Genomic DNA, 14,595 nt, shown 5'->3' on the forward strand with positions numbered 1-14,595 from the left:
ATAATAGACCAAACTAAATTTAAAGAACTTCAAAAGCAGTCTTTGATTAATGTGGGCTACCTTTCAACTACAAACTCAAAGATACAGGAATATCTGCCCACGGTGGAATGCAATCTTCCTGGAGTTAAGGGAAAATGACCCCAGGACATCCAAGACAGCTCCTCTCAAACACCTGCTCTGGAGAGGGGATCACGAGTTGAGAAGCTTATGAAAAGGGAAATGGAGTCACTCACAACAATTTTTTTTAAAAGAACAACATTGTACTAAAAGTGTATCTTGAGACTTCCTTTTGGGGAAAAGTTCTAATACAAACCTAGCAAGCTTAGCTAATACTAAGAAAGTAAAAGAATTCATGACAGGCGAGTTCTCTAGCCCATTGAGAACGAAAGGAAAAACAGTTGAAGCAGAATCTCTGTCATCAAAGTTCTCAATTCCAGGGTCATGAATAAACAGCCAGTGAGAATTCAAGCACTTTTCAGAAAAGGATGTTTATGCAGATAACAATGTATAAAATGCTAAGGCGGCCAACTCTACTGAGTAGATATGGATCAAACACCAAAACAAAGCAGTCCCCAATGCATTCTGCCAAATCCAAGTAGATTTAGCTCCTGAAAGGGAGGCGAACCATGCTCCTCGCCTTCTTACCACAGATTAGAGTTTTCTGCAAAGGTGTTAGCAGATTCAATACCCAGAATTCTGCAAATACATTTCAGAGGTGTGAGGTAGTAATCCTTGGATCTTGTTTCAGCACCTACAGCTGGACCGACCACTCCCAATGGGAACCTGGTGGACGAGTGTGATGATGACCAGGCCAACTGCCACAGCGGAACAGGTGATGACTTCCAGCTCACAGGTGCAGAAACCATCTTCATCCCATTGCTGTGCCATTTCAGTCATGTTATAGTGGAGACCGGCTAGTGTGTGTCTATTCATGTTTGCGCCGCTCCTCACGGTGGCGGCCATCATCCACCAGAGTGCCTGCTTCCTTTCCTCTTGCCGTCCGCCACTGCCATTCAACACAATTATTTTAGCCATTTCCAGGGCCAGGGGCTAGGATTTTCTTAATTCAATAAGAATTTCTCCATGGCAAAATGTGCTAAACTCATCGTCATCTTCAAACTCCCACCCCTATAACACGTGCACTACCTACATAACCACACACTTTAGAATGTTTATTTGCATTTTCTTACAAGGGAAAAATGTTTTGAGAGGAACCTCTGCCCAACTAATTGATGAAATTAGGCTTATATTTGAAATGCAGCTTTTAAGGTAGGGTTTTGTAAATCATTTTACATTAAAACTTACAAAGGCAGAATTACTTCTTATTTCACATCAGCTACAGCTAGCAAATGTATCAGGGCCAGTGTGTGCCAAATACCTCACTAATTAATTTAGAGTATTATTCCACAACATTCTAAAACCCTAAGAGCTACAAAGTGACCTTCTCTCCTACTTGGAATAGCAGAGGAAATATTAGACAAGTGGGGAAATGGGATTGTACCACTTGGAAATTGGCCAAGGCAGTAGGATTTTCACCCTATTGTTGCCAAAGGCACTGTGGGACCTTTATCACCACCTGGGTCAAATGCAGTTTCGTAGAGCATCTGACTCTCATTTTAGATTAAACATGAGCCCTTGGATGCAGGTCTGTATTTTTAGCCAGAGGGGACTCAGAGAGCTCACATAATTAATTTCCATGGGCAAAACTGAAGGTGTTACCATGTAACTTCATAATAGTGCCATGTTATTGGCTAATGCATTAATATAAAAATCTGGAAGGAAATGTCCCACAGTACATTTCCAATTACTTCAAAAGCTCTCCTCTGAAGGAGCGAGAGAGCTCGGCACTCAGATAGAATAAGAGGTGAAATGTAGCTCAGAGACGTAGTACCATGAGCTGGGTTTACATTTAAATCCCAGCTCCTAAGGCTGTCTCCCTCCAAATTTCTAGGCTAATCGCTTACAGTCATAGGGCCAATAAATGTTACTATGGGCTTTTGAAAACAAATCTTGTGTGTAAGTAGCCAAAAGCCACAAAAATTAATTAATGTAGAGGCATTTTCTTTGTGAGATGTCAAGTTCAAGCTGAAAACCCTACAGCTGATGTTAAGAACAGAGTACCATTCTATGAACCAGGTCCTGTGGAACCTTCCCAGGATTGCTTATAAACACCCTGCCACAGACCTCAGGCTCTTTGTGGACTCTGTCACACATCCGTAGTGAAATTCCTCATAAAAAGGAACGACTGTAGTCATCACAGTATACCCTTTCAATTGCCCTCTTGTGGAAAAGTTTCTTTTCTTTATAAACCCTAAAGTGGTCAGTTAATATTGATTAGAAACAAAGCCTCAGATTTACTTCTCATATCAGAACAACCAACCTTCTCATTTTTGGATCAGTTCATGACTGAATCAATTGAAACTGAAGCCTTTGAATGAAATAGGGCAAGTATGTTAGCCTGGAGCAAATTATGTATGGCAAACGAGTAACAAACCACAGAAAATGGGTCATTTATAGTAGAAACACTGACAGTCTTTTAAATATACAAGGTTATAGTTTATCTATAGCATTTAAAATCATTTATTGGTGAGATAGAAAAAAGTTCTAATTTTTTTACATATTACCATGGCAAAAAAAAAAAAGTTATTTTCCCAAGCCAGCCCGCTTGTCTCAATATTTCTATGAATCCAGACATATATTAAGAACTTCCAGAGGTGTTGATAATGCCTGCTCCATGCCCCCATCAAGAAGAGGTGATTTCAGAAGGCATCTCATGTTTCAAATTCATTTATTGCATTGTGGCCAATTTTGGGTTTTGTTCTTACTGTTGCTGTTTTTACTTTTTGGCTTTATGAAGTTATTTGTTCTCCTTTTCTGAGAAAGGGTGTGCTCCTACATAAGCTTTTTTGTGAAGAGTAAAACCCTCCCCTGCCTGACCCAGGTATTGCTGCGCATGAGAACAGATCACATCCTAGGCTCACACACAGCTCTGCATCCTCCTTGCTCCTTCAGGCACAGGCTTCACTGTCTGGGCCTCAGACATCACACGTTGAGTGTAATGGAGCTAAAGTAAAAGCATCCTCACCTTACCCTGATAGGAGGGAGTGCGGAAATGAGGATGAATGCTCTCTTTCCCGGTGCTGGTTCCTTAACGCAGACGGTGTCCCTTTCATTTTTCCTCCTGAGGTGACTGCTTTGAATATAGTGGGAAATAAGTATTTTAGCAAAATGCTCATTACTTACAAACAACCCTGAATTCCAGGTGAACTGTACAGAGTGCATGGAAATGAGGAGAGATTTTGCTCTCCCACACTGCTTGCCAAGGTGAAAATTCACTCCTGAAGTTAGTCATTTGCAAATACCGTTGAAGTCATTAGATAATACAATTGGCTTCAAAGGCACCAGGAGGCCAAATTTCTCTTTGGATCTGTGCATACCCAACATTCGAGTTTGGCTCCCAACCTATAACAAAACTGATAATGCATATCGGTTTTAAAAAGTGAATTTTCACCTTGAGTCTTTCTCCCATAAGACCACTGGGAACGAATGCTAATGTATTCTGGCCTCCCTCCAATTCTGCCATTATAGATTCACCTTCTTAACCCATAATATATATAATTCCTTCTTCCTAGTGCTTGCCTCATTGAGGCCACGCACACGTGTGACCGCTCATCCAGCGTATTTACTGGGAGAACAAGGGTAACATGACTTGATGCTGTAGTCGATTAGCTCCAAAAATCTTCATACCATCCCAAGAGCATGATTTTAACGGCTCTGTGGTTCATGATCTGGATGATTTCTGATCTGTGAAAGCTGCAGGGTAAAACTAGGACCTGGCCAGAATAGAAATGATCACACATCTTTATCAAATGATAATACTGGAAGGTGTACAATGGCACCTTATAACCACCTCCAAAACTTTCCATGATGCTCATGAGCCCACCCCATGCCCTTTCCCTGAGTCTGCCCTGGGCTTTCTCTCTTAGAATAACAAATAGATTATCTCTGACCATAATCTGCAAAACAGATGCACATAAGGAAAGATGGCTCCAACACCTAAGTAATAAACAGCAAACCGGTGTTTTCCTTCACTTAGTGAGTTATAAAACCTACCTGAGAAGCTTTTGTAAATTCAGATTTCAAGGCCTGACCTTTGGAGATTCTGGTTCAGGGAGACCTAAGGAGGACAGGCAGATTGGCAACTGCAGTTTCAACAGGCATTCGGGCGATTCTTGTATTTGACAAGTTCAAGAACACTTTATTTTTTTTAATGTTTTATTTATTTCTGAGAGAGAGAGAGAGCGAGAGAGAGAGAGCGAGAGCAGAGGAGGGTTAGAGAGGGAAGGAGACACAGAATCTGAAACAGCCTTCAGGCTCTGGGCTAGCTGTCAGCACAGAGCCCAATGCGGGGCTCGAACCCACGAACCGTGAGATCATGACCTGAGCTGAAGTCGGACGCTTAACCCACTAAGCCACCCAGGTGCCCCAGGAACACCACTTTAAAATAGAAGTGTAGGGGCTCCTGGGTGGCACAGTTGGTTAAGCATCTGACTTTGGCTCAGGTCATGATCTGACTGTTGGTGACTTGGAGCCCTGCATTGGGATCTGTGCTGACAGCTCTGAGCCCGGAGCCTGCTTTGGATTCTGTTTCAACCTCCCCTGCCTCATGTGCTAGCTAGCTCACTCGCTCTCTCTCAAAAATAAATAAACATTAAAAGAAAGAAACAGAAGTGTAATGATGAGGAGCAGAAAATGGAAACATCAGGCTGCAGAAGAAAAGAGGGTATAGCTAAATCAGCACATGGTTCCCTCACCAGGAATTCCAAAGTTGCCCTGACTGATTGAGAGCTCACAACATTCAGGATATTCTTGGTGCAACCTTCCAGTTCTCTGGCCTGTGAACTTTTTCTGCAGCTTCTCCAAATCACACACTGTGCAGAATATTTGTCCTTGGGAAAAATAAACAACTACAGCAGCGAAAGAAAGGAGGAACTGCTGCCGCCCACTTAAACCTTCAGTTTTCAAAATATATTGTGGGGAGCAGCCCTGCACCGCCCCTGAAGCCACACATCTGAAACCTTGGGAAACTATTTGAAGCTTAAGAGGCCCAGGTCAAGTTTAATTCCCAAGTCACTGGGGACATGTGGAGGCTTTCCCCTTTCACTGTCACAATGGTGTAGCACGCCTAGCCTGGGAACCAGGGAATGCCTTTGGAACAAAGTCTTAAACTGTCCATACCGCCTGCATGCTTTATGAGCAAATGTGTTGAGTAAAAAATAGTAGTTTATTTGAACTTGATATTGTGGCGGGAAAAACTAAGTAAAACAAATTACTACAGGAGGAGTTAAAGGAAGGACATTCTATGGAAAATATTTGTCTCTAACAGACGTATGTATGCATGTATTTCTTTAACGCCTATTATCCCCGATGCTTCCTTTTTCTCATTTTTGTCTGTCCCTATTTTTGTTTTTCAGGCGGGACCACTGTGCTGACCACAGAAAAGCCAACCATTATAGACAGCACGATACAATCAGGTATCCAACAAAACAGAAAATGGCATAGATTCCACGTGAGCTTCTTCCCCGCCTCCTCCCCACCCTGAAACAGTGCATGGCCGCCCCCTTCCCCCCTCCCGCCCTAAAATAGTGCATGGCTCTGCTTCTCGGTTTCGGATTCCCCCAAAGTCCTAGAGGAGGGATGCTATGCAGCATCTGGTCTCCGAGCATGAGCCATAAATATTGCTTTCCTTTCATCCACATGTATATGCAGCAGGGAGTGAGGTTTCCTTCTCCATCAGTAATTGCCAAATGGTGACAATCCCAGCTCCCGACTGAAGGAACTGAGTAACATACTTTGTTTAACGCAGCACATCTAGGACATGGACTGTGTTTGCAAACTACAGGAGAAGGAAATCTCACAGGCAGCAGCCTGACTATTTATTTTCATCACAATTCTGCAAAACCGAGACAGGCAAAGTTTGTCAGTTTTGCCTGCCACGAAGTTGGCAGTTTGACAACAGCGTTTCCAGTGGGCGTGCCACAAAGTGGGGTGCAGGAAACCAGGGCTCTGATTGTGCGGGGGGAGAGCGGCACCCTTGGGAGCGCCTCCGCATCCTTTTATTCATAGAAAAGCATAATGACTTTTCAAACCGTTGGCTTGCTGTTTATCAGCGGCCAGCCGCAGTGAAATGGCAGCCTCCCCCTTCTCTCTTTTGTATTTTGTTAGTATTCTGTAAAATTCTTCCCTACAGACACACGTGAAGGGAAATAGTCAGTATAAGCAATCAGAGGTTTAAAATACTTTAAAGTTAATCATTAGAGTAAGGTGACCAGGTCAGTTTTCCAGCTTCTCCCATTTCCTTTATTGAAGCTCACTCAGCCTTGGCCTCCACAGTCATTTATTAATGGGGCGTGTGGTGTATATCAATGTTTCCTCAACAGTATGACACTACTGAGCTAGGAAGAAAGTAGAAAGGACTGCTCTAATTAGTATGCTTCCTTAAAGGGCGCTGTCACCATTGACCTGATTAAACTGCAAAACAAACTTCTCTTCACTTGAACTTAACCCCGAGTTTCCCTGTGGCATGCTCAGGTTGCCAGAATTCCTACCACCCCATGGCTTAGACACCCCCAATGACGGAAAGGGGAAACAGAAGAGCGTCTGCTCACCTAAGTTCAGAAAACACTGTAGTCCAAAGCACATCTTTTCAAGTTATAAAATACAGCCTCCAAGGATTGTGCAAGCACCCTGGGTGGCTGCCGTAGGTCATGAGTGAAGCCCAGCCTCTCACTCGTTTCCTGACTTCTCTGGGGGTCCTTGGCCCTCTTGGGTGGTTTTCTGTGGAGTAACTGCCGGCTGGCTCTCTGTGACCTTCTGTAATAGGGAAGAGGGCTGAGGTGAAAACATGAAGTCCTAATGACGTAACATACGTATTCGTTGCTCTGTTAGCTTTTCATTTGCCAGAGAGTTAACTAAAACCACTCTAAGGGGCGCCTGGGTGGCTCAGTCGGTTAAGTGTCTGACTTCAGCTCAGGTCATGATCTCACAGTTTGTGGGTTTGTGCCCTGCATCGGGCTCTGCGCTGACACCTCAGAGCCTGGAGCCTGCTTTGGATTCTGTGTCTCCTTTTCTCTCTGCCCCTCCTCTGCTTGCACGCATGCACTCTCTCTCTCTGTGTCTCTCAAAATTAATACATAAACGTTAAAAAAAATTTTAAAGAAATAAACATTAAAAAAAATTTTTTTAAACCCACTCTGAAGTTGCCAATGAACTTGTTTCATCTCCTCCCTCTTCTTGCCTATCAAAAGAGCAAGGGATCATTTAAAAACTAAAAGTGAGCAACAGCTCTGGAGAAAATGGAAAGGTATACACTAGATTCCAAAATAGGATAATTCTCCCTAGAGGTTCAAGGTTAGGCATGACTTTGTATTTGGTTGGTGCATGAGTTCAAGGGCCAGCCATCTTATAGGGTGTACTGTGGTCAGAGCACAGATGTACAAATCGAGAACCAGTAAGACCCGTGGCGACCACCATTTGAACCAATTTATGTCAAACCAAAGCTTACTGATAAAGGTGGCCTGCTCTGGTTTTGAGTTCCACAAATCACTTTGGTTTCCTGTTTTTCCATTGCTTGAGTCCTGAATCTGTCTCCCAGTCTTTGTGGATAATGGACCACCTGACCTTCTTTGAGGAGTTCTGTTCTTTGTCACCGATGCTCAGAACAGTTCATGAGGCCCGGAGTGTGCATAAAGTCAGAGGCCAAGTCTGATGTTGAGGTGTTCACCCAGTGGTACAACCCACATATCTGATAATTTGATCCACGCTGTTTTGCAGTTTTCAGATTCTTTGGGCATCTTTACAAGCGGCAAATTGGACCCCTAAACTTTCATCTAATCTCATTTTGCTGAAACCATTAGATACTCAAGCAGAGATTTAAGATTTCATTTTTGAGGGTTCTTATCAATATAATAAACTCAGTAGACATATAACATTCATATACTGTCTGGGTTGTAATCAGATGTATAAAAGCCTATTAATGCTCTGCCAGGAAATGATGAGAAACCTTGCATTTTAAATCCAGCTCCCTCTGCTGAAAATTCTCACTCTCTGAGGATCTTCAAACACTCCTATAGCAGCTCAGAGTATATTCCCAAACTCTGATTACATGGGCCTAAGCCCCTCCATTTATTTGGACTGAAAGACCAGTCTGTGAGTAAGCTAGTTAACATCCTCAAAAGAAGTTTTAAAAAGCAGATTCCAAAATTAAATCCTTGTGCATATATGGTGCTAATGATTCAACTGTGGGCAAGATAGTTCAACAATCGCAGCTGGTGCGTGCTCACAGCAGCTATAAATTTGTTTTAAGTTCAGAATATTGTTTCCTGCTATTTTTAAGAGTCAAGAAGGGATTTAGCCAGATTATTCCCAATGAATTTAATGAAAATCATGCAGCCACAGGGCCTGGGTAATATTTTGAAGACGAAAGGGTCAATAGTCCTATATACTTACTCCATTCATCGATTTGCTTTTTACTCTTTCTTTCTCTCCTCCTCTTTTCTGCTTCTTTCTTTCTTTCTTTCTTCCCGTCTCTCTCTTTTTTCTTTTCCCTCCTTATAAATGTTTGTGTGTCCTTTATGTGTTTAATAGCCTTTCTGGCCAGGCTTGAATTTTCAACATTTTCTCACTCCACACCTCTCCCCACTATATGCATTGATTAAAAAAAGAATATTTCTTTTAAATTAGCAAGATTGCCAGAGATTATATGATTGGGACAAGAAGATGAAAAAGTAGTAAAATACAAAACATTAGAGCAGATCGCCTTGTTAAAGCCCTGGGATTGGAGAAAACATAAGAAGATAAACGTAGACCGCTGCTCAGTACAGCTGCAAAAATACTTGAGTCCTCATTTCAAGCAAGGCTGTCCTATGTCCTGGTAATTACCAAAACATCCAAGTTCATACACCTTATGATATTACCAGAAAATTAAGAGCCAAAATAATACATGATGTGGTTTTCTATACTATACACTAATCATTTGATGTGTTAACCAGAAAATACAACCAGAAATGTGTGAGCTGTAAGGGCTTGCTGACTTCCTGCATGTCCATGTCTTCTGAACCCAAAACCACACACATATCAACATTTTCCAATATTAACATTTTCTAACATGGGATTATGCAGCAGTACATTCCAAGTTCATCGGTGTTGACATCCAGGGTTGCTCAACCATTCAGTCACTGTTCAATTGACTGTAGTTCATCTGCATAATTCAATCTTGCTGCTCAAAAGTGTGGTAAATTTTGGAGAGGGTTTCTCATGCTTTAAGAAGCCCTATTTCATGGTTATGATAGACTAGGCATGAAATATATCTCTCCAGTGACACCGGAGCTGTGAAATACAGCCCTTTTGCACTAACAGAAAGTACGCACGTTATACCCATCACGTGGCTCACACTAGAGTTACTTTCCCAAAGTGGCCCTGCGCACCGTTCCAACCCTCCGGAGGTCTCCTTGTCCCTGAAGAGAGAATCTATCCAGCTCCGATTTGACAATACGTGTGGTGCATTCCTTCCAAAATTCCACATTAGCATTTGAAAAGGATTCCTTGGAAACAAGAAATGCAAAGTAAATCATCCTTATCTATTCCCTAAATCGTCCCATTAAAATCCCTCCTGCCAGTGTTAACGTGGGGGAGGGGCAATGGAGCCCAGGCTCCAAGAAGAAAGCAAGCTAGGTCGTGTTAAACCCGGACAAAGTTAAAGTTCAAAGCGAGATATGATCTCAGCCCTGACCCTAATACAGCATACGATACTGTATCTCCTTTACTGTACATAGGAATTGTTTTGAGGCATGTTCAAGATCCAATTGGCGAGGCCCCCTAGGCACCTTTCTCTCCGTTTCAATGCTGCCATCTTGTGGACTACCTAAACTCAAGAAGCGGTGACCTTCCTTCATTAGAGAAAACAGCCGCGCTTTGTGTGTTTTATTTTATGTAATGGGGGAGGAGTGGGACTGGCAGAAGCAGGAGAATTTTATCTTTAGGATTATCTTTATTATTAGCTTCAGTTTACCGAAAACAAATTCCAAGCCACAGTGATTTCATTTTTTTCCATTCTTAAAAAGCAAAGCTACTTCTATGAAAAACAGGGTTTAGTAAAACTTAAAGCTATGGAGGTTTAAAAAAGCACCACAGTCAAATAGCTCCTTGTAGAACACACAAGACAAATAATCCCTGAGAATCCATTCATACTTTTTAGATTCCAAAGGAAACATTTTTAAAAAAAATTTTTAATGCGCAGCTATTTAAAAATGCTTTGGCTTTACATGAACTTTCCTGGAGGTTTTAAATGGGGCAAACGATTTACACACACATTTTAAAATTCACTAAAAAAGCAAAAACTTACACTTAAAATTAATTGACCTGATACAAAGCACAGAAGAAAAACTAATCACAAGAAATGCGTCAGAGATCTGACCTAAAGACCTGAAGCATTAGCCAGGATGGTGAGAATACAGATAACTTCCAGAATGAAACATCCAGCCTAGTCTTTTGAGGTTCATGGGTCAATCTGTACTTAAAATTCCTTTCATTGGTGGATATCAATTTATATAATACTCAAGAAAAAAATCTTTCATATTAAATATTGTGAACCAAGGGAAAATGGTACAGATGTAACACATACGTCTAGGAAAGTAACCTTTCTGGAAATTTTATGTAAAACCAATTTGGCAGGCAGTTCATAATCTTTTTAAAGCTGGATTTGAAAAAATTCCTAAACGTGATTTTGCATTTTGACATCTCCATGCGTCTTTTGAGTTTCCTGGTAATCCTGGATTTTGTGGCTTTTCCAGAATTTTCAAACAGACGTTAAGTTATATAAATTGTGCCTTCTGTGAGCAAATTAAGGGCCTTTCTGACCTAAATGATTAAATTTGTCTTTCTCTGCTTTTCTCTATTTTTCCTTTCCACCCACTGAAGAGTTTCCAACATATGGTTTTAACTGTGAATTTGGCTGGGGCTCTCACAAGACATTCTGTCACTGGGAACATGACAATCACGTGCAGCTCAAGTGGAGCGTGTTGACCAGCAAAACCGGACCGATCCAGGATCACACAGGTAATGGAGAGTTCACTTCAACCTTATATCTTTGAATTAGCAAAGATGTGGCTATGGAGGATTCCTGGGGTCTGTGGGATCAGGGTTGTTCAAAAAGACTACGGAGGTTTCACTCATACTTTCCTTTCTTAGAACGCCCAAGCTCTCCTTTCCTAGAAGAGATGCTTGTCCACCAAGTAGTAGAGAAAGCTGATTAAATTTGGCAACTGATTGCCTCTCTCATAAATAGCAAACTGGGCAAAGATGTGTGAATAAGTACCTGTTTCATACTTTTTCTAAGCTGTTTATGGCAATTTCAAATGTACTCAAACAGAAAAGGCTTAGTGAAAAGTATGCTATATGTATATAACCCAACTTCAACAGTCACTAAATCACAGGACTCTTATTTTATCTCTATCACCCCTGACTCTGGATTATTTTGAAGCAAGTCCAGACATATGTCATTTCATTTACTTTGCAGCTAAAGAAACAAGAAGTGAGCCTATTGCTTGCTCTCTCGACCCTTGACATGGAAGTGGAACAAGGTGGGGTGGGATTCTTACTCTTTTGAGGAAGGCTGTAAATCTAGCTCATTTTTTCTGAGCAGGTGGAAACCTCACCCCACTCCACCTCCTGTCTTACTTTCCTGCTAAGATTAATTAGGGGCAAAGGAATGGGTTGGGGGTCACAGGGGGCCGACAGCTACTCCAGGGAACTCTTATCCCCTGTCATCCTGTTTCCCTCTTAGTCATTTTGTTACCCGGTGTAAAGATCCAGTGGTATCCTACAAAGACCCACATATACACACATTCCCACATACAACAGACACAACCCATGGACGTCTACCCTACTCAGTGAGACTTACAGGACTCCTCACTCACTCACTTACAGGACTGCTCACTCAAGAGGTGGCTTCACAAATGATACCCTCAAGGGGCATTGTCTGATGCTGGGAAATCTCATTAAGCAAAATTGCCCCGTGCTGAGGCTTTGGGCCAGTGGGTCAGTGAGGCAATGGATGGGCAGAGGGCACTTCATGCCTCTCCCATTTTATTGTTCACTTTTTTTTCCCAGTGAATATAACCATTAAGTAGGTTGAATTGGCCGCCTTCCACCACAGCTACCTCTTTGCCTAATGAGAATGACAAGGAAATTGGATAAAATTGGACTCCTTCAATTCTGAGACACTTTCAATTGAATCTTAAGACAAGCAGTTTTAGAAAACTTAAAATACTTTGACTGTAAATGGCACTGTACATATAAATGGCATCAAATTAACCAAATGCAATTAGCTGAAATGAAGGCAGTAATGGTGGAAAAATTGATGCAAAGTGAAGCAAAATGGCTCAGTAGGATCTGACATTCAAAGGAGGTTAAAAGCTATGTTAGCCACAGACAAAAGCTAAAAGGCTTGCAGAAGTAAAGTGCTAATTGAGAAAATGAAGACAGAGTTCCTGACCCAGAACTGTGATAAAACCCCTGAAAGGAAAAAAATATCAACGCTTTATGTGTTGGAGTATCAGAAAAGGAGGGCTTGTCTTAGATTAACAGCTGAGAAGTGTGATTCCTTCAGAAAGATTTGTCTCTTTTGTTCTCCCAGACACCCAGATTTACTTGGCTGTAGTACCAGGTCTGCCCTGATGAGAAAAAGCCTGCTGCAGCTCTAGGAACGCAAACATTTGCTGAGAGAGAGGAGCGAGCTCAACCTCTGAAAGGCAGGAACTTGTTAACATAAAAAATGTAGATGAAAAGAGCCTACACCCAGCACACTTGCACACAGACAGACATTAGACAGTATTCTGCACTTTGCAAATCAGACCTGGAGATTTCTTTAAATTAACACTTTCTAGGTAAAATATCCTGCTGTTCAGTTTTGAATTTATTCGAAGGAAACCCACATGGTTTTCTGCAGTTGACTTCTAAGAGAAAAGCTATATGTCTCCTTATGGATGATTCCTGAAGCCCAACATCTTCCCTGGTTCATTGAACAAGGGTTGTTTGAGGAGCCCTATTACTTGGTAGATGTTGCACTGGGCGCTGGAGATTCGGGAATATAGAAGGGTGACCTGCCCTGAGGAGCTCAAAGTCTGGTTGCGGATGAGAAATGATTACTGTGCAGGCGTGAGGGTGCCCCAAGGTGGGGGTGAGCAGCGACAGGAAAGGTAACACGGGGGATCAGAAAAAACAGTTCTGTCTGGAGAGCTAGGAATGGTGTGTGCAGACGTGGAGGATGGATGGCAGGTGGTGTGTTTGGACAGGCTCCAATGTGAAGCAGTTAGATATGTAGCAGGGGTGTGGCCTTGGGTGCCACGGGAAGAGGTGAAGAGGCTAAAGGTAGTGAGGAGCCACTGACAAGCTTTGAGCAGAGGAGTGACAAGAGCATGTTTTTAGAAGACCACACTGGTGTCGGGGCAGAGGTCATGAGAGATTTCTCAAGCAGCCATCTTTCCTCTACCCAGGTCCAGTTTTCTCCTTCTTTCTTCCGCCTCTTCTCTGACTAGCCAAAATAAACCTCCTGGGCGCCACAAATATGCTTCCTCTCTGCAGCGCCTCTAACTTTAGTATTTTTCCCTAAGATGGGCGCATTGGGCACAGAGGCATGATGGGTGCATTTTCTACCTGTCCCTCTTGGTGGACTGGCACCCTACTCACCTCAGTGAAATGGCAGCGTCACGCAGATAGGGCACCACCCCCTCGGTAAAGAAGTGGAGAAAACAAATCCCAAGAGCCCCCTTGGTCACAGGAGCATGTCACAAAGACAGTATCAAACACGCTGCTGGAATTTGCACCCTCTTAGTATTCCACCCATTGGTTTCATTAAGAGTATTTCGGTGCAATCTCAGCTAAGCAGCCAGGTGAGGGAAGAAAGTTGCCCGCTGACACATCCACCTCCACCTGGACATCGTTGACACAGGCGAACAGATACAAGGACATGCCCACATGTGCACAGTGAAATACTATCTCACAAACACACAAACCCCTTGGGCAGCAAACAAAACATCCTGCTGCCCACTGAGGCCCGAGTGTCAGATTCACACTTACATCAGGTGAGGCATTAGAGTAGTATTTGCATAGCAAACAGTGAAACATGAGTTGTGTGTGTAGACCAGGTGGTGGCAGGAGGAAATGTTCCCACTGGGGGTAATTAAAAGCAAAGCCAAGAGTAAGTCCTTGCAGCCTGGCAAGTGTCTACATTGCCAAAATGGCATGTTCCAATAAGCCTCAAATATGCAACCTTGCTTCTCCTTGAACCAGAAGCCCACATCAAAAAGAAGCAGGACTTGAATTGAGACTCAAGCTCTCAGGTGTATTTAAGGACTTTATAAGCCATTAAAATAAACAAGGGAAAAATCATCTGAATTTATTGGAAAAAGAAGCTCATTAGACTATTTGGAAACACTGCAACTTTATTATTATTAAGCAGCTATAGTGCCCAAAGTATCATCACCCAGCTCAAATAATAAATAAGAAGACATCAGAGCTGTTCATTTGATGTCTCTG

At 42.4% G+C, this 14,595-nt stretch overlaps 1 protein-coding gene across 4 annotated transcripts in view; it reads left to right on the forward strand.

Moving 5' to 3' along the window:
- The window catches only part of NRP1 (neuropilin 1), a 138,619-nt gene that overhangs the window by 114,756 nt on the left and 9,268 nt on the right, over window positions 1-14,595 (forward strand). For 2 of the 4 annotated variants that reach the window (XM_077771764.1, XM_077771765.1), the window contains exons 11-13: window positions 749-853; window positions 5,475-5,534; window positions 10,978-11,115. In XM_077771764.1, coding sequence (XP_077627890.1) covers window positions 749-853; window positions 5,475-5,534; window positions 10,978-11,115 — 303 coding nt within the window. The remainder of the gene's footprint in view (window positions 1-748; window positions 854-5,474; window positions 5,535-10,977; window positions 11,116-14,595) is intronic. The other 2 variants (XM_077771766.1, XM_077771767.1) reach the window with 1 other exon arrangement.

Source organism: Crocuta crocuta, unplaced genomic scaffold (genome assembly GCF_008692635.1).
Source record: "Crocuta crocuta isolate KB4526 unplaced genomic scaffold, BGI_CrCroc_1.0 scaffold457, whole genome shotgun sequence".
Taxonomy (NCBI): Eukaryota; Metazoa; Chordata; class Mammalia; order Carnivora; family Hyaenidae; genus Crocuta; species Crocuta crocuta.